This window comes from Babylonia areolata, chromosome 25 (genome assembly GCF_041734735.1).
Source record: "Babylonia areolata isolate BAREFJ2019XMU chromosome 25, ASM4173473v1, whole genome shotgun sequence".
NCBI classification, from domain to species: domain Eukaryota; kingdom Metazoa; phylum Mollusca; class Gastropoda; order Neogastropoda; family Buccinidae; genus Babylonia; species Babylonia areolata.
Window position 1 is genome coordinate 9764006 of NC_134900.1, and position 24291 is coordinate 9788296.

The 24291-nt window shown below is 44.1% G+C and overlaps 1 protein-coding gene across 1 annotated transcript; it reads right to left on the reverse strand.

Moving 5' to 3' along the window:
• Positions 1-691: 691 nt before the first annotated feature.
• On the reverse strand, positions 692-24291 carry LOC143300033 (UDP-xylose and UDP-N-acetylglucosamine transporter-like). The gene is made up of 10 exons (XM_076613589.1): positions 23549-24291; positions 18964-19077; positions 18211-18313; positions 15157-15206; positions 10182-10263; positions 8497-8554; positions 6858-6967; positions 4588-4663; positions 2166-2241; positions 692-941 (listed from the first exon to the last, which is right to left on the reverse strand). Exons 1-10 carry the CDS (start codon positions 23638-23640, stop codon positions 692-694), a joined length of 1011 nt encoding a protein of 336 aa, XP_076469704.1. The 5' UTR covers positions 23641-24291.

Genomic DNA, 24291 nt, shown 5'->3' on the forward strand with positions numbered 1-24291 from the left:
CTACTGTCTACAGTCTGTACTGTTGGGTTATGATGAAGTATTCGTGATTAAAACACAACTGTCTACAGTCTGTACTGGTGGGTCCCCCCCCCCACCCCCTCTGTGTGTGGCCACCCCGACCACCCTCCCAACACCTTCCCCCCCCTCCTCCCAACACCCCCCACCCAACACCTTCCCCCACACTCCCCTCAGTCTGCCTTCTCTCCCACCCACCCCCCACCCCCATGTGTGGCCACTCCCACCACCCTCCCCACACCTCTCCCCCTCAGTCTGCTTTCTCCCCCCCCCCCCCCTCTGTGTTGTGGCCACCCCCACCACCTTCCCAACACTCCCACCACCACCACCCCCACACCTCCTCCCCCCACCACCCCCCCCCCACCCACCCAACACTTCCCCACCCCACCCCACACCTCCACGCCCCCCCACACACACCTCCACCCCCCACCACCCACCCAATACCTCCCCCACAACTACCCACCCCACAACTCTCCCCCCCACCCATCCCACAACACTCCCCCCACCACCCACCCAACACCTCCGCCCACCACCCACCCCACACCTCTCCTCCACACCCACACCTTCCCCCCCCCCACCCCACACCTCCCCCACAACCACCCACCCCACAACTCCACCCCCCACCCACCCCACACCTCCCACCACCCACCCACCCAACACCTCCCCCCCCCCCCCCTCAGTCTGCCTTCTTCCCCTCCCCTCCTGTGTGTGTGGCCACCCCCCAGAGCTGTGAGAGGACGTCAGTGAAGATGAGCGTTCCGCCGAAGACGCAGGCGGTGCCCACCCAGTGGAAGGGGGTGAAGGGGTTCCGGAAGTACACAATGGAGATGATGAGGCTGACGAACTTCCTCAGTGTGGTCACCAGGGTCACCGTCAGGGAGGAGCACTCTGTCGTCAGCACAAACACTGCACGCAGGCAGATGTATCTGGGGTGGTGGTTAAAGAGTCAGCCACTGCACACACAGTGCACATGCACCAGGACACACAGTGCACATGCACCAAGACTTCCCATCACAATGTATCCCTCAGTGAACCAGGCCTGGAAAATACAGACACCTGCAGGCCTGGACAAAAAGTTGGAGCAGCATTCTGAAAGAAGCATCCGTGAGGTGGATGTCACTTGACTATACTGTTCCAGTCTTCCCACTTGACTCTATAACACAGCTCTAGACAATGAAGCACAGGTCAGATGGGATTCAAACCCCTGTGATCCCTAAGCTAATGGGTGATGATGCTAACCACTTCACCACAGCAGTTGACAGCAGGGCTACACATGTAACAACACACAGTGCCAGCCTGGAGGTGACACGGCCACATGGAGATCAGTGTCCATGGAATTTCGCTCTCCTCCAGTACACCTTGAATGTGGTCTGGGTGCTAGTCCTCTGGACCAGACAATAAACCCATGTCCTGTGTTCAGCATGCATTAACACACATCAAAGAACCCACAGCAATAAAAAGGGTTATTCCTGGCTACAGTGTGTGGCAAAATACACTTGATAGTAAAACAAACACACTTGCTGACAGAAAAAAAGAAATATATAAAAGAAAAAATGGTGGTGCTGTAAACCTGATGTGACAAAAAAATAATACAATACAATACACTCACACACAAACACACACATACATCCTACACACACACACACACACACACACACACACAACCCCTCACCCCCACCCTACCCCACCCCACCCCACACACATACACATGCAGCTCAACAAAAAAAAGACAGAGCACTAGACAGACTGACAGACAGACTAACAGAGACAGAGCACCAGACAGACTGACAGACAGACTAACAGACAGAAAAAGCACCAGACAGACTGACAGGCAGACTAACAGACAGAGCACCAGACAGACTGACAACAAACAGACAGAGCACCAGACAGACTGACAGACAGACTAACAGACAGAGCACCAGACAGACAGACTGACAGACAGACAGAGCACCAGACAGACTGACAGACAGACTGACAGACAGAGCACCAGACAGACTGACAGACAGACTGACAGACAGAGCACCAGACAGACAGATTGACAGACAGACTGACAGACACAGCACCAGACAGACTGACAGACAGAGCACCAGACAGACTGACAGACAGACAGTGCACCAGACAAACAAACGGACAGACAGCATGAAGGATACTGGGTGAGAGTGTTGCCGGCCAACACCAGCCAGGCCCGTGGTATAGACACTGCCATCACTGGTAACATCACTGGTACTGTAACATCATCACCATCATCATCATCATCACCATCATCAGCATAATCATCATAATCATCATTATCATCATCAGCAGCAGCAGCATCATCATCATAATCATCATCATCATCATCACCATCATGGACATAATCATCATAATCAACATTATCATCATCATCACCATCATCATCATTATCATCATCAGCATCATCACCATCGTCATCATCATCCTCACCGTCGTCATCATCATCACCATCATCAAAATCATCGTTGTCATCATCATCATCATCACCATCATCATCACAGTATCATTACATGTGGTATAGACACTGCCATCACTGGTAACATCACTGGTGCTGTATCATCATCATCATCACTCCATTTACCACAGGGAACAGATCCAACATGTCAGTATTTTCCTGTACTCTTGCCTGGATGCCATCATGGAATGACACAATCAGCTGGATTAGGCTCTCTGGGCAGCCGAACTTTAGGAGGATCTTCCACAGACCACAGCGGTTCACCGTGTTGAAGGCCTTAGGTCTACAAAGACCATGTGGAGCTCCTTGTTCTGCTCACGGCACTTCTCTTGCATCTGGCGTACAGCAAACACCATATCACATGTTCCTCTGCCTGGGCGGAAGCCGTGCTGTGCTTCAGGGATGACTGTGTTGGAGACATGGTCAACCAGTCTGTTCAGTATGATGCGGGCAAAGATCTTGCCGGCGATGCAGAGGAGAGAGATTCCACGGTGGTTATCGCAGGATGTTTTGTCTCCCTTCCCTTTGTAAATGTGGACAATTGAAGCATCCTTGAAATCCTGGGGGACCTCTCCTCTCTCCCAGCACCTCGGCTCCATACTTGTAGATGTCGGCCTGGATTCCATCTGCTCCTGGTGCTTTTCCTGACGTCAGCTTCTGGGCTTTCCGGGTCTCGGCCTTAGTAGGAGGGGCAGCTAGCAAGTCACTGACTGGTAGCTGTGGGAGGGCTGCAATTACTTCGTCAGATACGGACGAGTCCCTGTTGAGGAGGGTGTTGAAGTGCTCTGCCCAGCGGGCAAGGATGTCTTTCTTGTCTGTCAGGAGGGTGGTCTGGTCCAAGGCTCAGACAGGGGTTGATCCTGTGATTCTCGGCCCATACACAGCTCAGAGACCATCATGGAAGGTCTTCATGTCATGAGCATCAGCAGCGGACTGAAGCTCTTCAGACTTTCTCTCCCACCAGGTGTTCTTCATCTCACGCAGCCTCTTCTGTACGAGTTGCTTGGTTTGCAAGTACTGGTTACTCCTCTGTACAAAGCCGAGTGTGTCAGCTGCTGCTGTGTACACAGCCATCTCTAAAGGGGCTCCATACTTCTCCTACATCAGTTGATGCAGGAATTTCTTGGAGAGCTGCTTGGATCTGCTGCTGCAGCACGTCCTTGGTGACAGGGTGGCGGTGGATGTTCAGCTGCCTAGGGGGTTCCTGCCTGGCTGGTTGGAGCTTGGGTGCAAGTCTGATGTTCATCTTGCTGCATACCAGGCGATGGTCTGACCAACAGACTGCTCCTCTCATGCAGCGTGTAATGGAAATATCACCTCTGTCTCTCTGCCGGACAATCACATAGTCCAGCATGTGCCACTGCTTGGAGCGGGTGTGCATCCATGTGTTCTTGCACTTGTCCGCTTGTTGGAAGAGGGTGTTGGTGATGGTCAGTCCATGCTGCGCGCAGAGCGAGAGCAGAAGCAGTCCGTTGGAGTTGCACTTGCCAGTGTCGTGCTGTCCTAGGACTTTTGGCCACAAGGAGAAGTCCATGCCGACACGGGCATTGAAATCCCCAAGGATGACCAGCCTGTCCTTTCGGTCTACCGCTGAAATAATGTGGCTGAGCTCCTCGTAGAAAGCTTCTCTGATGTCATCAGGGTTGGTCATCGTCAGGGCATAGCAGCTGATGACTGTGGAGAAGCGATCCTCTGACAGCTTCAGACGCAGGGTCATCAGCCTATTGTTTATCCCACGTGGAAGGCTGTCAAGCTGTCATGCAAGTTTGGTTTGTATGGCAAAGCCCACGCCTGAGGTTCCTGGGGTGCCATCTGGCTTCCTAATGCAGTAGAAGGTGTAGCCCCCTCCAACTTCCTCCAGCTAGGTTTCACCGGCAAACCTGGTTTCACTCAGGGCTGCTATGTCCACCTGATAGTGATCAAGCATTCTAGCAGTGAGTGCTGTGCGCCTTTCTGGCCTGTCGTCTCTGTCCAAAAGGGTGAGCATTCCTGGCACATAACTACACACACACAAACATACCTACACACACACAAGCAAACATACACACACACACAAACAACTGTGAGAAAATGACAGGCAGACAGACAGACAGACAGTATCTTACCAGAGGTGTTGTACAACTGTGCCTGTTGGTAGATGTCGTTGGTAAACAGCAGAAATCCTGGCAATGGTAACAGGTGCTGTAACACCAGGCTCCATTGTTACATGCTTCACCATTGTCATCACCTCCATTTCATCAAAACATATAGTTTTTCTTCTTTTCTTAACTCTTTCTATACGAACGGCGAAAGAGACGACGTTAACAGCGTTTCACCCCAATTACCATCATCAAAATATTGCAAGCGGAAGGCTCTTATACTGAAGACGTGCATGTTGACAAAGAATACCACAATTCTGACGACAGAAGCTAAAGGTTGGGTCATTCAGACACCCACTGGACATCCGAGGGGTCTGTGTAGAGGAGAAGAGAGGACTGGCCGTACTGAGTGAGTTAATGGCATTAGCAAAGACAAGACATATTAAAATCTGTAACTTTCGTGTTATTTTCTATCATATGTCTTATGAGATTTGTACATTTAACAATATGTAGCCATGCCATTCATAAATTTGTCGCACAGGACAGAGTTTGGAATCTATTCTTTTCTCAATAGGTAACCAGTGGAGGAAATGAAGAACAGGAGTGACATGAGCAGAATCTGAGGTTGGAAGATAAGCCGTGCAGCATGGTTTTGGACTCTAGACAACAAGTAGTTGGGGCATCCAGTGAGCAAAGAATTACAGTAGTCAAGCCTAGATAGGACCAGGAAACTGACAAGGGTTTTTGTTGCACCCTGAGACAGAAAATGCCAAACAGAACATATTCTACGTGACTCAAGGTAACAGATTTGACAGATCAAGGAAATCTGCAGTTCAAAGATAGAGTCTGGTCTGAGGAAACACCAAGGTTGCGAACAATTTTTGAAGTTGGAACACTGCCCCCATTTTACTGAACAGCTTGGGGGGAGTGGAACAGAATTTAGCAAATATTTAGGAGCAATAAAAATCATTTCTGTTTTCATACAGGGTGTAGTTTGTTATTTATCATCCATGATTTTATGTCAGCTATACATCATTGAGTAGAGGTGATAATCTCAGAAAGATGAGAAACTGGACCAGACTTGTATATATGGTTATCATCCGAAAAACTGTGATGTGTACGAGAATGATGAGACACAATTTCTGAAACATGTGTATATAAAGTAGAAAAAGGACTGGTCCAAGGACAGATCCTTGGGGAACACCAAATTCTAAGGGAGCAGGTCTTGAGTGCAGACTTTCACAGTAACAGTCTGGTTCTGGCTGGACAGGTAAGAGCTGAACCAAGAGAGAGCCATGCCAGACACACCAAAAGTATGGGAGAGTCAGTTTATCAAAATGTCACGATCAATGGTGTCAAAGGCTACTGACAGATCAAGAAGAGAAATATTATTTTTGTCCAGGGCTGTGAGAAGGTCACTGACAATTTTCAGTAAAGCAGTTCCAGTGCTGTGACCAGCACAATAAGTTGATTGTAAGGAACAGAACAGGTTGTTCTCATTGAGGTGTTCAGATAGTTGCTAGTGAACAATCTTTTTAGTTGCCCTAATATCACCTTAGTGGTCGGCTGAACTTTTTGATTTGATTTAGTTATTTTGGACAGAAAAATCATGGTTGATGGGTTATCAAGCAGTCATAGCATCAGGGACAGATATCATGGGTTAACAGAAGTCCTGCCAGCGGTGAAGAAGATAAAGGGGGACAACTCCCCTGCCATACATGTCAATCTCTTTATTCCTTAGTTGACAATGCTGGCTGATCCTGACTAAAAGTAATGCACTTTTGTATGGTTGGTTCATGAATGAGAAGAAGAAGTATGGTAGGTTCAGACATGAAGGGATAGAGAGGCAGAGAGACAGACAGAGAGAGACTGACAACACATGGGTTGATGAAGGGACAGAGAGACAGAGAGGCAGACAGAGAGAGACTGACAACACATGGGTTGATGAAGGGATAGAGAGACAGAGAGACAGACAGAGAGAGACTGACAACACATGGGTTGATGAAGGGATAGAGAGACAGAGAGACAGACAGAGAGAGACTGACAACACATGGGTTGATGAAGGGACAGAGAGACACAGAGACAGACAGAGAGAGACTGACAACACATGGGTTGATGAAGGGACAGAGAGACAGAGAGACAGACAGAGAGAGACTGACAACACATGGGTTGATGAAGGGACAGAGAGACAGAGAGACAGACAGAGAGAGACTGACAACACATGGGTTGATGAAGGGATAGAGAGACAGACAGAGAGAGACTGACAACACATGAAGAAGGGATAGAAACAGACTGACGTTATAGAAGAGGGCCTCAGAGGGGTGCTTGCCGAACTTGGTGTAGGTCTGTTCCTGAAAGATGCCCATCCTGGCTGCCAGCAGTAAAGACACCACCAGCAGGAACACACCTGTGCACAGGAACAACACATTGCGTTAGGCGTAATACGTCTGTGTCATAGTGACAACACAGTGTGTTAGGTCTGTGTCGCAGTGACAACACAGTATAAGACATCTGCATCATGGTGATAACAGTGTGTTAGGTCTGTGTCACAGTGACAACACAGTATAATACATCTGTGTCATGGTGATAACACAGTGTGTTAGGTCTGTGTCACAGTGACAACACAGCGTAATACATCTGTGTCATGGTGATAACACAGTGTGTTAGGTCTGTGTCATAGTGACAACACAGCGTAATACATCCGTGTCATGGTGATAACACAGTGTGTTGGGTCTGTGTCATAGTGACAACACAGCGTAATACATCCGTGTCATGGTGATAACACAGTGTGTTAGGTCTGTGTCATAGTGACAACACAGCGTAATACATCTTGGTCATAGTGACACTATATACCTGTGAACTGGGAAACAATGAGTTAGTTCTGTGCATTATGACACTACACACCTGTGAACTGGGAAACAATGTGTAAGTTTTGTGCATTATGACACTACACACCTGTGAACTGGGAAACAATGTGTAAGTTTTGTGCATTATGACACTACACACCTGTGGAATGGGAAACAATGTGTAAGTTTTGTGCATTGTGACACTACACACCTGTGAACTGGGAAACAATGTGTTAGTTTTGTGCATTCTGACACTACACACCTGTGAACTGGGAAACAATGTGTACGGTTTGTGCATTATGACCCTACACACCTGTGAACTGGGAAATGGTGAGAATGTGTGTGTAAAAGTGATGCACACAGTACCCACCTAGTCCCCACAGAATGTGTGTGTAAAAGTGATGCACACAGTAACCACCTAGTCCCCACAGAATGTGTGTGTAAAAGCGATGCACACAGTACCCACCTAGCCCCCTGAGAATGTGTGTATAAAAGTGATGCACACAGTACCCACCTAGTCCCTAGAGAATGTCTGTGTAAAAGCAATGCACACAGTACCCACCTAGTCCCCAGAGAATGTCTGTGTAAAAGTGATGCACACAGTAACCACCTAGCCCCCAGAGAATGTCTGTGTAAAAGTGATGCACACAGTAACCACCTAGTCCCTAGAGAATGTGTGTGTAAAAGCGATGCACACAGTACCCACCTAGCCCCCTGAGAATGTGTGTATAAAAGTGATGCACACAGTACCCACCTAGTCCCTAGAGAATGTCTGTGTAAAAGCAATGCACACAGTACCCACCTAGTCCCCAGAGAATGTCTGTGTAAAAGTGATGCACACAGTACCCACCTAGCCCCCAGAGAATGTCTGTGTAAAAGTGATGCACACAGTACCCACCTAGTCCCCAGAGAATGTGTGTGTAAAAGTGATGCACACAGTACCCACCTAGTCCCTAGAGAATGTGTGTGTAAAAGTGATGCACACAGTACCCACCTAGTCCCCAGAGAATGTCTGTGTAAAAGTGATGCACACAGTACCCACCTAGTCCCCACAGAATGTGTGTGTAAAAGTGATGCACACAGTACCCACCTAGTCCCCAGACACACAGGTCATGGAATGGGTCATCAGTGTGGCTTGGTTGGGATTCCTGCACACACACACACACACACACACACACACACACACACACATAAATACATACATAAACATACACACATACACACACATGCACTCTCTCTCTCTCTCTCTCTCTCTCTCTCTCTCTCTTTCTCTCTTAATGGTGTTGGGCTGACCACAATGTCCTGAAGAGATGACAACAAATGTCATCACCACACACAGTACACAGTCCTGAAGAGATGACAACAAATGTCATCACCACACACACCACACTGTCCTGAAGAGATGACAACAAATGTCATCACCACACACACCACACTGTCCTGAAGAGATGACAACAAATGTCATCACCACACACACCACACTGTCCTGAAGAGATGACAACAAATGTCATCACCACACACACCACACTGTCCTGAAGAGATGACAACAAATGTCATCACCACACACACCACACTGTCCTGAAGAGATGACAGCAAATGTCATCACCACACACAGTACATTGTCCTGAAGAGATGATAACAAATGTCATCACCACACGCACCACACTGTCCTGAAGAGATGACAGCAAATGTCATCACCACACACACCACACTGTCCTGAAGAGATGACAGCAAATGTCATCACCACACACACCACACTGTCCTGAAGAGATGACAGCAAATGTCATCACCACACACAGTACATTGTCCTGAAGAGATGACAACAAATGCCATCACCACACGCACCACACTGTCCTGAAGAGATGACAACAAATGTCATCACCACACACAGTACATTGTCCTGAAGAGATGACAACAAATGTCATCACCACACACACCACACTGTCCTGAAGAGATGACAGCAAATGTCATCACCACACACAGTACATTGTCCTGAAGAGATGACAACAAATGCCATCACCACACGCACCACACTGTCCTGAAGAGATGACAACAAATGTCATCACCACACACAGTACATTGTCCTGAAGAGATGACAGCAAATGTCATCACCACACAGAGTACACTGTCCTGAAGAGATGACAACAAATGTCATCACCACACACACCACACTGTCCTGAAGAGATGATAACAAATGTCATCACCACACACAGTACACTGACCTGAAGAGATGACAACAAATGTCATCACCACACACACCACACTGTCCTGAAGAGATGACAGCAAATGTCATCACCACACACAGTACACTGTCCTGAAGAGATGACAACAAATGTCATCACCACACACAGTACACTGTCCTGAAGAGATGACAACAAATGTCATCACCACACACAGTACACTGTCCTGAAGAGATGACAACAAATGTCACCACCACACACACAGTACACTGACCACACTATTTCCTGACAGAACTTCACATTTCACTTACAGTTTTCTTTGCTCATGAAAAAAAAACACACACAGAAAAACAAGGTAAACAAAAACATATTGCTGAGAAACATTGGGACAGGCTCACATCACTATAACTCACCACATCTAGTCAACTTTAGAGAGAAAGTCCCATGTGGTTGCACAGCTCACACTCACAATACAAGCATATAAAACACATGCATTCAAAAGGCATGTACATGTTTGAAATGATCAAAAGATAACATAAACTTAAAACTGACACATCAAAGAACATCTAACATGCCTGTGGCCACTGTAACTCACCACATCCGAGGCCGAGGCAAACGTGCAGAGAATGATGCCCGCAGTGATGAGGAGGACTGACAGGTACTTGCTCCTCTTGTATCTACACACAGACACACATACTGTATCTACACATACACACACACACTTTTTGTATCTACACACACACACACACACACACACACTTCTTGTATCTACACACAGACACACATTTCTTGTATCTACACACAGACACACACTTTTTGTATACACACACAGACATACATCTTGTATCAACACACAGACACACACATCTTGTATCTATACACAGACACACGTTTCTTGTATCTATACACACACTTCTTGTATCCACACACACACACACACACACACACACATTTCTTGTATCTACACACAGACATACACATTTCTTGTATCTACACACACACACTTCTTGTATCTACACACAGACACACATTTCTTGTACACACACACACACACACACACACACACACACACACACACACACACACACACACACACACACACTTCATGTATCTACACACAGGCACACACTTCTTGTCTCTACACACACACACATTTCTTGTATCTACACACACACATACACATTTCAAGTATCTACACACACACATACACACACACACCATGTATCTACACACAGGCACACACTTCTTGTCTCTACACACACACACATTTCTTGTATCTACACACACACATACACATTTCAAGTATCTACACACACACATACACATTTCAAGTATCTACACAAAAAAGACTGATTTTTATTCCCTCCCCCAACTAGTCTTGTGTGGTGGTCTGGGTGACAGTCTTTCAGTTGAGATGGCACATCCTTGCATTGTGTACAGCCAGAACTGTGATACATTGTTGTACTGTGTACAGCCAGAATTTTGATATATTACTGTTCTGTGTACACCCAGAGCTTTGACACGCTGTACTGTGTACACTCAGAACTTTGACACATTGTTGTACTGTGTACAGCCAGAATTTTCATACATTACTGTACTGTGTACAGCCAGAACTTTGATACACTGTTGTACTGTGTACAGCCAGAACTTTGATATATTACTGTACTGTGTACAGCCAGAACTTTGATACATTGTTGTACTGTGTACAGCCAGAACTTTGACATGTTGTACTGTGTACAGCCAGAACTGTGATACATTATTGTACTGTGTACAGCCAGAACTGTGATATATTGTTGTACTGTGTACAGCCAGAACTGTGATACATTGTTGTACTGTGTACAGCCAGAACTGTGATACATTGTTGTACTGTGTACAGCCAGAACTTTGACACGTTGTACTGTGTACAGCCAGAACTTTGATACATTGTTGTACTGTGTACAGCCAGAACTTTGACAAGTTGTACTGTGTACAGCCAGAACTTTGACACGTTGTACTGTGTACAGCCAGAACTTTGATACGTTGTTGTGCTGTGTACACCCAGAACTTTGATGAAGTATCTTACTGTGTACAGCCAGACGTTTAATACATTGTTGTACTGTGTACACCCAGAACTGTGACACATTGTTGTACTGTGTACAGCCAGAGCTGTGATACATTGTTGCGCTGTGTACAGCCAGAATTTTGAACATGCAAAAGGAAGACCCAGGGAACAGCAGCACTGCCCTTGGCACAAGCGTGGAGAAAAAGCCGCAGCGATACAGCGTGCAGTCAGGTCAACAGGTAACCACATGTACACAGACAGAAGGCAGTTTTAGTTTGAAGGCGATACAGTGTATGGACTGATCTATGTACACTATGCCACATCTGCCACAGACAGCTGACAAAGCCGCAGTGATACAGAGTACAGACAGATCAACAAGTATCCGTATGCACACAGACAGAAGGCAGTTTTAGTTTGAAGGCGATACAGTGTATGGACTGATCCATGTACACTATGCCACATCTGCTGCATGAATGTTTGAATAAATGAATGAATGATTGAGTGAATAACTAACTAACTGACTCACTGACTCACCTATAATATAATAGTGCCGACAGAGTGGTGGAAGGTTAAAACGAGCCCCTCTCTAAATGTACAGCAAATATGAGAGTCACACACACAGGTGTCTGAGAGTTACACACACAGGTGTTTGTCTGAGAGTCACACACACAGGTGTTTGTCTGAGAGTCACACACACAGGTGTTTGTTTGAGAGTCACACACACAGGTGTTTGTCTGATAGTTACACACACACAGGTGTCTGAGATTTACACACACAGGTGTTTGTCTGAGATTCACACACACAAGTGTTTGTTTGAGAGTCACACACACAGGTGTTTGTCTGAGAGTCACACACACAGGTGTTTGTCTGAGAGTCACACACACAGGTGTTTGTCTGAGAGTCACACACACAGGTGTTTGTTTCACACACACAGGTGTTTGTTTGAGAGTCACACACACAGGCGTTTGTCTGAGAGTCACACACAGGTATCTGAGAGTCACACACACAGGTGTTTGTCTGAGAGTCACACACACAGGTGTCTGTCTGAGAGTCACACACACAGGTGTTTGTCTGAGAGTCACACACACAGGTGTTTGTCTGAGAGTCACACACACAGGTGTTTGTCTGAGAGTTACACACACACAGATGTCTGAGAGTCACACACACTAGTGTTTGTTTGAGAGTCACACACACAGGTGTTTGTCTGAGAGTCACACACACAGGTGTTTGTCTGAGAGTTACACACACACAGATGTCTGAGAGTCACACACACTAGTGTTTGTTTGAGAGTCACACACACACAGGTGTCTGAGATTCACACACACAGGTGTCTGAGAGTCACACACACACAAGTGTTTGTCTGAGAGTTACACACACAGGTGTTTGTCTGAGAGTCTCACACACAGGTGTCTGTCTGAGAGTCTCACACACAGGTGTCTAAGAGTCACACACACACGTGTTTGTCTGAGAGTCACACACACAGGTGTTTGTCTGAGAGTCAAACACACAGGTGTCTGTTTGAGAGTCACACACACAGGTGTTTGTCTGAGAGTCACACACACAGGTGTTTGTCTGAGAGTCACACACACAGGTGTCTAAGAGTCACACACACACGTGTTTGTCTGAGAGTCACACAGACAGGTGTTTGTCTGAGAGTCACACACAGGTGTTTGTCTGAGAGTCACACACAGGTGTTTGTCTGAGAGTCACACACAGGTGTTTGTCTGAGAGTCACACACAGATGTCTGAGAGTCACACACACAGGTGTTTGTCTGAGAGTCACACACACAGGTGTTTGTCTGAGAGTCACACACAGGTGTCTGAGAGTCACACACACAGGTGTCTGTCTGAGAATCACACACACAGGTGTTTGTCTGAGAGTCACACACAGGTGTCTGAGAGTCACACACACAGGTGTTTGTCTGAGAGTCACACACACAGGTGTTTGTTTGAGAGTCACACACACAGGTGTTTGTCTGAGAGTCACACACACAGGTGTTTGTCTGAGAGTCACACACACAGGTGTTTGTCTGAGAGTCACACACACAGGTGTTTGTCTGAGAGTCACACACAGATGTCTGAGAGTCACACACACAGGTGTCTAAGAGTCACACACACACAGGTGTGTGTCTGAGAGTCACACACACAGGTGTCTGAGAGTCACACACAGGTGTCTGAGAGTCACACACACAGGTGTTTGTCTGAGAGTTACACACACAGGTGTTTGTCTGAGAGTCACACACAGGTGTCTGAGAGTCACACACACACACGTGTTTGTCTGAGAGTCACACACAGGTGTCTAAGAGTCACACACACACACGTGTTTGTCTGAGAGTCACACACAGGTGTCTAAGAGTCACACACACACGTGTTTGTCTGAGAGTCACACACAGGTGTCTGAGAGTCACACACAGGTGTCTGAGAGTCACATACACACAAGTGTTTGTCTGAGAGTCACACACACAGGTGTCTAAGAGTCACACACACACACAGGTGTTTGTCTGAGAGTCACACACAGGTGTCTAAGAGTCACACGCACACACAGGTGTTTGTCTGAGAGTCACACACACACACAGGTGTCTAAGAGTCACACACACACACAGGTGTCTGAGAGTCACACACACAGCTGTTTGTCTGAGAGTCACACACACAGAGGTGTTTGTCTGAGAGTCACACACAGGTGTCTGAGAGTCACACACACAGAGGTGTCTGTCTGAGAGTCATACACACAGGTGTCTGAGAGTCGCACACAGCTCTAAAACACAACGCAATGCAACATATTAAGATGACATGGATACTTATATAGCACCCATCCCAAGTCAGAGACCCAGGTTCTAAGCACTTTACAAATTCAGAGTCATAGCACAACAGGCTGCCTACCTGGGCAAAGCCGACTGACCGCTGTGTTCATCATTCGTTTCCTGTGTCAGATTTCAGTTATGCACACACACACACACACACACACACACACACACACACACACACACACACGTAACATTTTACGTGTATGACTGGGTTTTTTATTTACCCCACCATGTATGCAGCCATATTCCGTTATCGGGGATGTGCATGCTGGGTATTTTCTTGTTTCCATAACCCACTGAACGCTGACATGGAATACAGGATCTTTAACATGCGTATTTGATCTTCTGTACGCGTTTACACATTAAGGGGGTTCAGGCACAAGCAGGTCTGCACATCTGTTGACCTGGGAGATCAGAAAAATCTCCACCCTTTACCCACCATGCGCAGTGACTGGGGTTTCAACCCAAGACCATCAGAATGAAATTCTAACACTATACCACTCGGCTGTTGTTCCCATATGATGCAACACATGCACACAAATATGCATGCATACACACACATGCATGCACACACACACACACACATGCTCACACACACACAAGCACACAAAAAGACAAAAACAGTCAAGAATATGTGTGTACATGCACATACACACACACACACACACAAGAATACTTCAATCAGAAGGAAGAAATGGAAAACAGCAACTGATGAACCAACTAACCGTTTCTTCAGAATCAGATGGCCCAGCAAGAGACTGGCCACCAAGGAGCCCTGCAGAGTGACAAGACACAATGTTCAGCATAGTTCACAGCAACATGACACTTAGTTCACAGCAACATGACACTGAGTTCACAGCAACATAACACTTAGTTCACAGCAACATGACAGTTTACAGCAACATGACACTTAGTTCACAGCAACATGACACTGAGTTCACAGCAACATGACACTGAGTTCACAGCAACATGACACTTAGTTCACAGCAACATGACAGTTCACAGCAACATGACACTTAGTTCACAGCAACATGACACTTAGTTCACAGCAACATAACACTTAGTTTAGTGTGACATGACACTTTGTTCACAGCACTTTAGTTCACAGCAACATAACACTTAGTTCACAGCGACATGACACTTTGTTCACAGCAACATGACACTTAGTTCACAGCAACATAACACTTAGTTTAGTGTGACATGACACAGCACTTTAGTTCACAGCAACATAACACTTAGTTCACAGCGACATGACACTTTGTTCACAGCAACATGACACATGTCCACTCAGTTCACAGGAACATGGCACTTTGTTCACATCAACATGGCACTTTGTTCACAGCAACATGACACTTTGTTCACAGCAACATGACACATGTCCACTTAGTTCGCAGCAACATGACACTTAGTTCACAGCAGCATGACACAGTGTCCAGCTTAGTTCACAGCAACATGACACAGTGTCCAGCTTAGTTCACAGCAACATGACACAGTGTCCAGCTTAGTTCACAGCATCATGACACTTAGTTCACAGCAACATGACACAGTGTCCAGCTTAGTTCACAGCAACATGACACAGTGTCCAGCTTAGTTCACAGCATAATGACACTTAGTTCACAGCAACATAACACTTAGTTCACAGCATCATGACACAATGTCCAGCTTAGTTCACACCATCATGACACTTTGTTCACAGCAACATGACACTTAGTTCACAGCAACGTGGCATGACACAGTGTCCAGCTTAGTTCACAGCATCATGACACTTAGTTCACAGCAACATGACACAATGTCCAGCTTAGTTCACAGCCACATGACACAGTGTCCAGCTTAGTTCACAGCATAATGACACTTAGTTCACAGCAACTTGACACAGTGTCCAGCTTAGTTCACAGCAACATGACACAGTGTCCAGCTTAGTTCACAGCAACATGACACAGTGTCCAGCTTAGTTCACAGCAACATGACACTTAGTTCACAGCAACATGACACAGTGTCCAGCTTAGTTCACAGCAACATGACACAGTGTCCAGCTTAAATCACAGCAACATGACACAATGTCCAGCTTAGTTCACACCAACAAGACAGTTATTTTTAATGTGACAATTAATAAACATCAGAATTACTTTGATCACAGCAACATGACACAATGTCCAGCTTAGTTCACAGCCACATGACACAGTGTCCAGCTTAGTTCACAGCATCATGACACTTAGTTCACAGCAACATGACACAGTGTCCAGCTTAGTTCACAGCAACATGACACAGTGTCCAGCTTAGTTCACAGCAACATGACACAGTGTCCAGCTTAGTTCACAGCAACATGATACAATGTCCAGCTTAGTTCACAGCAACATGATACAATGTCAAAAATACAATACAAAAAATTATCAGCATTGCTCAGTTCACAACTACTGAACTAGACACAGTCATTGTGAAAGTGACACAATTAAAAAAAAAATCATCAGCACTGCTTAGTTCACAGCAACAAGACAATTCATTTTGAATGTGACAGAATTAAGTACAGTTCTGCTGAAAAAATGTTGGAGATAGATTTCCAAGAGACTTTTTTTTTAAGATGGTAGTAAATGATGATTAATTATCTCCCTTACCACACACGGCGTACTGAAGATATGTACAGGTGGCAGTGACAGACATACAATACATACATTATAGTTTATACAGACCATATGTACAGGTGGCAGTGACAGACATACAATACAAACATATGTACAGGTGGCAGTGACAGACATACAATACATACATTATACAGACCATAATATGTACAGGCGGCAGTGACAGACATACAATACATACATTATACAGACAATATGTACAGGTGGCAGTGACAGACATACAATACATACATTATACAGACCATATGTACAGGTGGCAGTGACAGACATACAATACATACATATGTACAGGTGGCAGTAACAGACATACAATACATACATTATACAGACAATACGTACAGATGGCAGTGACAGACATACAACACAAACATCATTCAGACCATATGTACAGGTGGCAGTGATAGACATACAACACATACATTATACAGACCATATGTACAGGTGGCAGTGACAGACATACAATACATACATATTAGATTATTACAGACCATAATATGTACAGGTGGCAGTGACAGACATACAATACATACATTATACAGACCATATGTACAGGTGGCAGTGACAGACATACAATACATACATTATACAGACCATATGTACAGGTGGCAGTGACAGACATACAATACATACATTATACAGACCATAATATGTACAGGTGGCAGTGACAGACATACAATACATACATTATACAGACCATAATATGTACAGGCGGCAGTGGCAGACATATAATACATACATTATACAGACCATAATATGTACAGGTGGCAGTGACAGACATACAATACATACATTATACAGACCATAATATGTACAGGTGGCAGTGACAGACATACAATGCATATATTATACAGACCATAATATGTACAGGTGGCAGTGACAGACATACAATACATACATTATACAGACCATATGTAAAGGTGGCAGTGACAGACATACAATACATAATCACACAGACAATATGTACAGGTGGCAGTGACAGACATACAATTCATACATTATAAAGATAATATGTACAGCTGGCAGTTGAAGAGACATACAATACAATACAATGCAACACATTACAATACAACATGCAGAACAACACAGTACAATACAATACAATACAATACAATACAATACAATATAACACAACACAATACATACTGAACGAAAGATCATCTGCAGGGGCATGGACACGTTGAGACCCAGCACGTAGTTGTTGATGATCTGCACCACAAAGAACAGTGCCACCATCGCTAGGTAGTAGCTGCACACACACACACACACACACACACACACACACACACACACACACACACATGCAATTTATGAATATATGACAAATAAATATCTCTTATTTTTACAGTATATATATATATATATATGTATGTGACAAATCTAAAAAATATCTTAATTTACAAAGTATATATAATATATGATACATAAATCTTATTTTACACAGTATCTATATAACAAATAAAAAATATCTTATTTTATAAAGTATGTACAAGACAAATAACAAAATAAGTGTCTTATTTTACAGAGCATCTGTATGATAAATAAATAAATATATGAGACGAATAACTAAATATGTATCTTATATTTGACAAATAAGAACCATTTTACACAGCATGCATGAGACAAATAACTACACAAGTATCTTGTTTTACTGAATTTACACAGTATGTATAAATATATATATATATATATATATATATATATATATATATTGACAAAATATATAATATCTTATTTTACACAGTATGCATGTGACAAATAAAAATATCATATTTTACACAGTATGTATACATAATGACCACAAAAAAAATCTTATTCTACATGGTATGTATGTGAGAAATAAACATTCTATAATCTACACAGTAACTGTAAAGGCATGTGAGAAGCAGAAGCCCTTACGAAATGGGGATAATGGGACGCTTGGTGAAGAAACGTGAGGTGAAGATCAACCCTTCCATAGCGTTGAAGACAAAGGCTGTGAAGGTGATCAGGTTACCACTCTGGGGGAACTCTCTGCACAGTATACATTGTTCACCACTGTGTGAAGGTGATCAGGTTACCTGGGGAAACTCTCTGCACAGTATACATTGTTCACCACTGTGTGAAGGTGATCAGGTTACCTGGGGAAACTCTGTGCACAGTATACACTGTTCACCACTGTGTGAAGGTGATCAGGTTACCTGGGGAAACTCTCTGCACAGTATACATTGTTCACCACTGTGTGAAGGTGATCAGGTTACCTGGGGAAACTCTCTGCACAGTATACATTGTTCACCACTGTGTGAAGGTGATCAGGTTACCTGGGGAAACTCTGTGCACAGTATACATTGTTCACCACTGTGTGAGGGTGATCAGTTACCTGGGGAAACTCTCTGCACAGTATACATTGTTCACCACTGTGTGAAGGTGATCAGGTTACCTGGGGAAACTCTCTGCACAGTATACATTGTTCACCAATGTGTGAAGGTGATCAGGTTACCTTGGGGAACTCTGTGCACAGTATACATTGTTCACCAATTTGTGAAGGTGATCAGGTTACCACTCTGGGGAAACTCTCTGCACAGTATACATTGTTCACCACTGTGTGAGGGTGATCAGTTACCTGGGGAAACTCTCTGCACAGTATACATTGTTCACCACTGTGTGAAGGTGATCAGTTACCTGGGGAAACTCTCTGCACAGTATACATTGTTCACCACTGTGTGAGGGTGATCAGTTACCTGGGGAAACTCTGTGCACAGTATACATTGTTCACCACTGTGTGAAGGTGATCAGGTTACCTGGGGAAACTCTCTGCACAGTATACATTGTTCACCACTGTGTGAAGGTTATCAGGTTACCAATACACTAAATGAACTCTTCCTCAGACAGGCTGTAAACCCCGTGGGAAAGCATCAAAAGTGTAAAGTCTAGCACTGCTGGTTCCAGATTGGTTAGTTTCCTCCACAACCAGTGTGGGAGGGCCTGGTAGTGTACTTGGCTGATTGGTCAGTAAACCTCAACCAATTGGGAAGATCTGGGTTGTAAGATTGCATTGAGCGAATGGGTGAGAGAGAATAAAACCAGTATGCAGAGGAGTTCCGTCCTTTTCTCCCTTGCTAAGAAGAAGCCAAAAGAGCCAGACTGACAAGACAATACCAGGGGGCTGTAAGTATCTAATCAGCATCTATTTTTCGGACTTAGTTGAATGCTTAGTTCCTGGTATTGGATTCTGTGACTAACACATTTCCCCAGTGGGATTGTGTTCCATCACATGAACATGAAGTGAATCTCACTTTAATTATTGATATGTCAGCCAGGATCTGTGTGTGTGAAAGATAGGTATTTGTTTAGATTTCTTCCAGATACACTTGGGTGTATTAAACAGTGGTGGAGAAATGGGACTTTGAATTTTTTTTTGCTCTTGGAAAATGACCTACTCCTGCCTCTGTTTTCTCTAGAGCAAAAGATGAATTGGAACCATGACTTAGTCCAAAGTCATGGGGCTGGAAGAGAAAAGGGCTGTTGGAAAACAGATTTGAAGAATAGGCAACTTATAAGGGCACGACCAGTGTTAGTGGTAAATCATGGAGATTCTGAGAGTGTCTTGTGGACAATGAAGTCAACACCTGTGTTGGCTAAGAATCAATAGCCTGTACATAGTTGGTTTTGTCATATATTCCTTGTGGTAGCTTAGTGTGTTTGACGCTGTAATTTTCTTGGCTTGCATTATTAGTTGTTGTAACACTTGGATGTTCCCAGTGCTACTAGGACATATTTACTTTGGTGATTGTTGGTTATCACTGCTCTGATTTGTCCTTTTTTTACTTCAATTCAGTTTGCATGTCTCAGATGTTGTTGTGATTATAGAGTCTGTTTTACTTTGGTTAATTGAACTCAGTTATTATTTCATGAATTCTGAAAGTTTGGTGTCTAATTTAAGTCAAGAAACTCCAAGGCATTTAATGAATGGATCTAAAAGTGAGTAATGTATGGAGGTTCAGTTCCATAGGGAAACATGTCTTTTCTGTTTATTTTTCACAAAAGACTAACTGCAGTACAGATTTATGGTGTCTGTGGTTACACTGAACAATAGTAACTGAAATGGGCTAGTATGGGTTTAAGTACATTACTTGTAATTGTTTGTACTGGTGTTTTGTTTTGTTTTTGTAACTTAGCTCCTGAAGTTCTGGAAACAGTTTGGTGTTAGTTGAATTGTAATGTTGTATCACAAGAACATGATGACACTTTCGGCTGATGTGGTATTGCACAGTTAATGTAACTGGAATGTGTTGATGCAGATACCATGACTTGTGAGACAGCATAGCCAGCATGTGTATGGCTTAATTGTATTTGAGGCTAGTGACTGAGGGAAAAGTGGTTAAAATATACAATGTAGCCAATACATGACTAAATGGGGTACTGGTTTAGGGTACTTGGGTATCCCCCCACCCCCACCCCACCCCCCTTTTTTTCCTGTTTCCTACAGGTTGATATTATGGTATGATGCTTGGACATCATGTTTGGGTTTACAGGTTGTGCATCTTGGCTTACATAAATGATAATGTTCAGTAACATGTCAGTGGTGTGTCAATTGTTGACATACTGTGGGAACAATGTAAGCATTCAGTCACAAAGAAACACAGAGATTATGTGTGTTGCATCTGTGTAGAATGTTTTGATTGCAACAGTTGGAGTTATTTTGAGGTATGACATACCTATTTTGTATGTTAGGTGGTGATGGTTATATTCAAGGTGAACAAATCTACAGGCTAACTGTATGTTCATGCTTTTCCATGTGTGTGCACATGGGTGATAATGCAGCATGGGGAACATGTGTGACTTGGTAGTGGTGATTACCATGTGCTTTAATCATGTGTTATATGCCAGTGGGGTAACACATACCTGTATGTGTTCAATAAGATTTGAGACCACTGAGAGGCAGTCCTATGTTGGTGCACACAGGTTGCTATATATTTACCAAATTACTTGGTAACTATATGAATCCCATGTAAAAATTTTACCAATGAGATACTTTGCAGAGACAAAGTACAGAATTGTTCAGTCTTAATGGAAACAGCTGTTACTGTATGGTGATTTAACTGGATTTAAACACTGGGAGTTTGTAATTGTCTGCCACATACTTGGTGCGACAGCTGTTATTCTATGGTGGTTTGACAGGAGTTAAAGTACTTAAACACTGGGAGTTAGTATTTGTTAGTCATATATTTGGTGCACATTAACTTATGTGCCACTGATTTTTGATAGTAAGCTAAATGAAGCTTGTTTTACATCTTTACATAGATCTCTTTGAGAAGAGAGTGTACGGCTAGGCATTGAGTGTCAGGATGGAGAAAGGTTATCTGTGGAATTGTTTACTTGTCCAGACAACATAATGATGTTTCTGTTACATCAGTGTAATTATGTCTAGCATATGTTTTGGTATTGATTTAACCTGGGTTTTAATATTGTGTGTGTTCCAGGTGTGCTGTTTAAAATTAGAGAAATAAACACCTCAATTCATCTTTCTAAAAGACCCTGCTGTGGTACGAGGAGAGAGTGGATTGTGCACCTATCCTCTGCCTGTTATTCTACTCTACCTCTTCACCTTCTACACCTACCCATACAACCCCTATCCCCACCACTACCCCCTTTTAACACATTGTTCACCAATGTGTGAGGGTGATCAGGTTACCTGGGGAAACTCTGTGCACAGTATATATTGTTCACCAATGTGTGAAGGTGATCAGGTTACCTGGGGAAACTCTCTGCACAGTATACATTGTTCACCACTGTGTGAAGGTGATCAGGCTACATACTTTTTATACATCTGTAATGTTTGCCTCTTATACCATTCCTCTGTAAAACTGGTATAGCTAGGGGAGAGAGAACGAACGAACGAAATTTTATTTTACGAGGGTAAAGGAGTAAGCACAAAGTACTTTTTTACATCCAGCCCTCTGGGCATGAATAATAATTGGAAAAAAAGCAACAAAGTAAAAAAAAAAAAAAAAAAAAAAAGCGAGAGTCAATTCACAACACCAACGTCAAAATTGCATAAGCATGTGCAAACATGAAAGAGAGAGAGAGAGAGAGAGAGAGAGAGAGAGAGAGAGAGAATTCAACTGAATAAACTGAATTAAGTAAACTGAACTGAATACATTATTTTCTGAATGTAACATGCAAGCATGACAGTGCTTAAGAAATTATCTTGCCCTCAGAAGGGGTAAAATGATATTGAAACAGTGTGTGTGTGTGTGTGTGTGTGTGTGTGTGTGTGTGTGTGTGTGTGTGTGTGTGTGTGTGTGTGTGTGGCTGATAAATTGACATTTATCAATATTATACACAATTTGGCATTGCTGAGAGATCATGACAGAGGGACAGACAGAGACAGAGCTAGAGAGACAGAGACAGGGAGGGAGAGAGAGAGAGAGAGAGACGGAGACAGGCACACCCACAGAGACAGAAACAGTCAGACAGACAGAGTAACAAGTTAACAACTGACCTTATAAGATCTTCCAAGAAAACCACATTGCTACAACACCCAAGGAAGACCACGCCAATGGCTATTGCTGGCTTCATCTTCTCCGGCCCCATAATGTGTAACACTCTCCGTGCACATGCACCAACAGTCTAACACTTTTCCATACACGTGCACCACTGGAATCGATCCCTTTTTCCATACACGTGTACCACTGGAATCGATCCCTTTTTCTATACACGTGCACCACTCCAATCTAGTAGGTTACCAAGACTGCTTCCCCCTCCTCATTCTCCTATAGCTCAGCTCGTCTGCCTCGTCACCAAAGCGACGGAAACCGAGTGTTCGGAGAGTTTGCCTTTTAACGTGGAGGGTGTTCGGTTCAATCCCTGAGTTGCATGGTGGCTTCTGGGTGGAGATTTTTTTTTTTTTTTTTTTTTTTAGGATCACCTGTGTCCACCGTTGTTTGGAGCTGCCACTACTGGATATTATAGTGGTGTCACAGCTTGTGGATGAATCCCATCGTAAGCAAAACGTGTAATACACAAGTAATGACTGAGGACTGTTGAAAGACAGTTACGCACGTTGGGGATCAAGCTGCACGTTAAAGATCCTGAGGTCCATGTCAAAGCACGGGAGTTTATCGAAACACAGAAAACCCCAGCGTGTACCAGTCACAAGAAAATCACCAGGAAATTGACAGCTGCTGTATTACAGTACGAAGAATAGAACAAGGTTAGCCAGTCTTCGGAGATAACCTCCCTGCA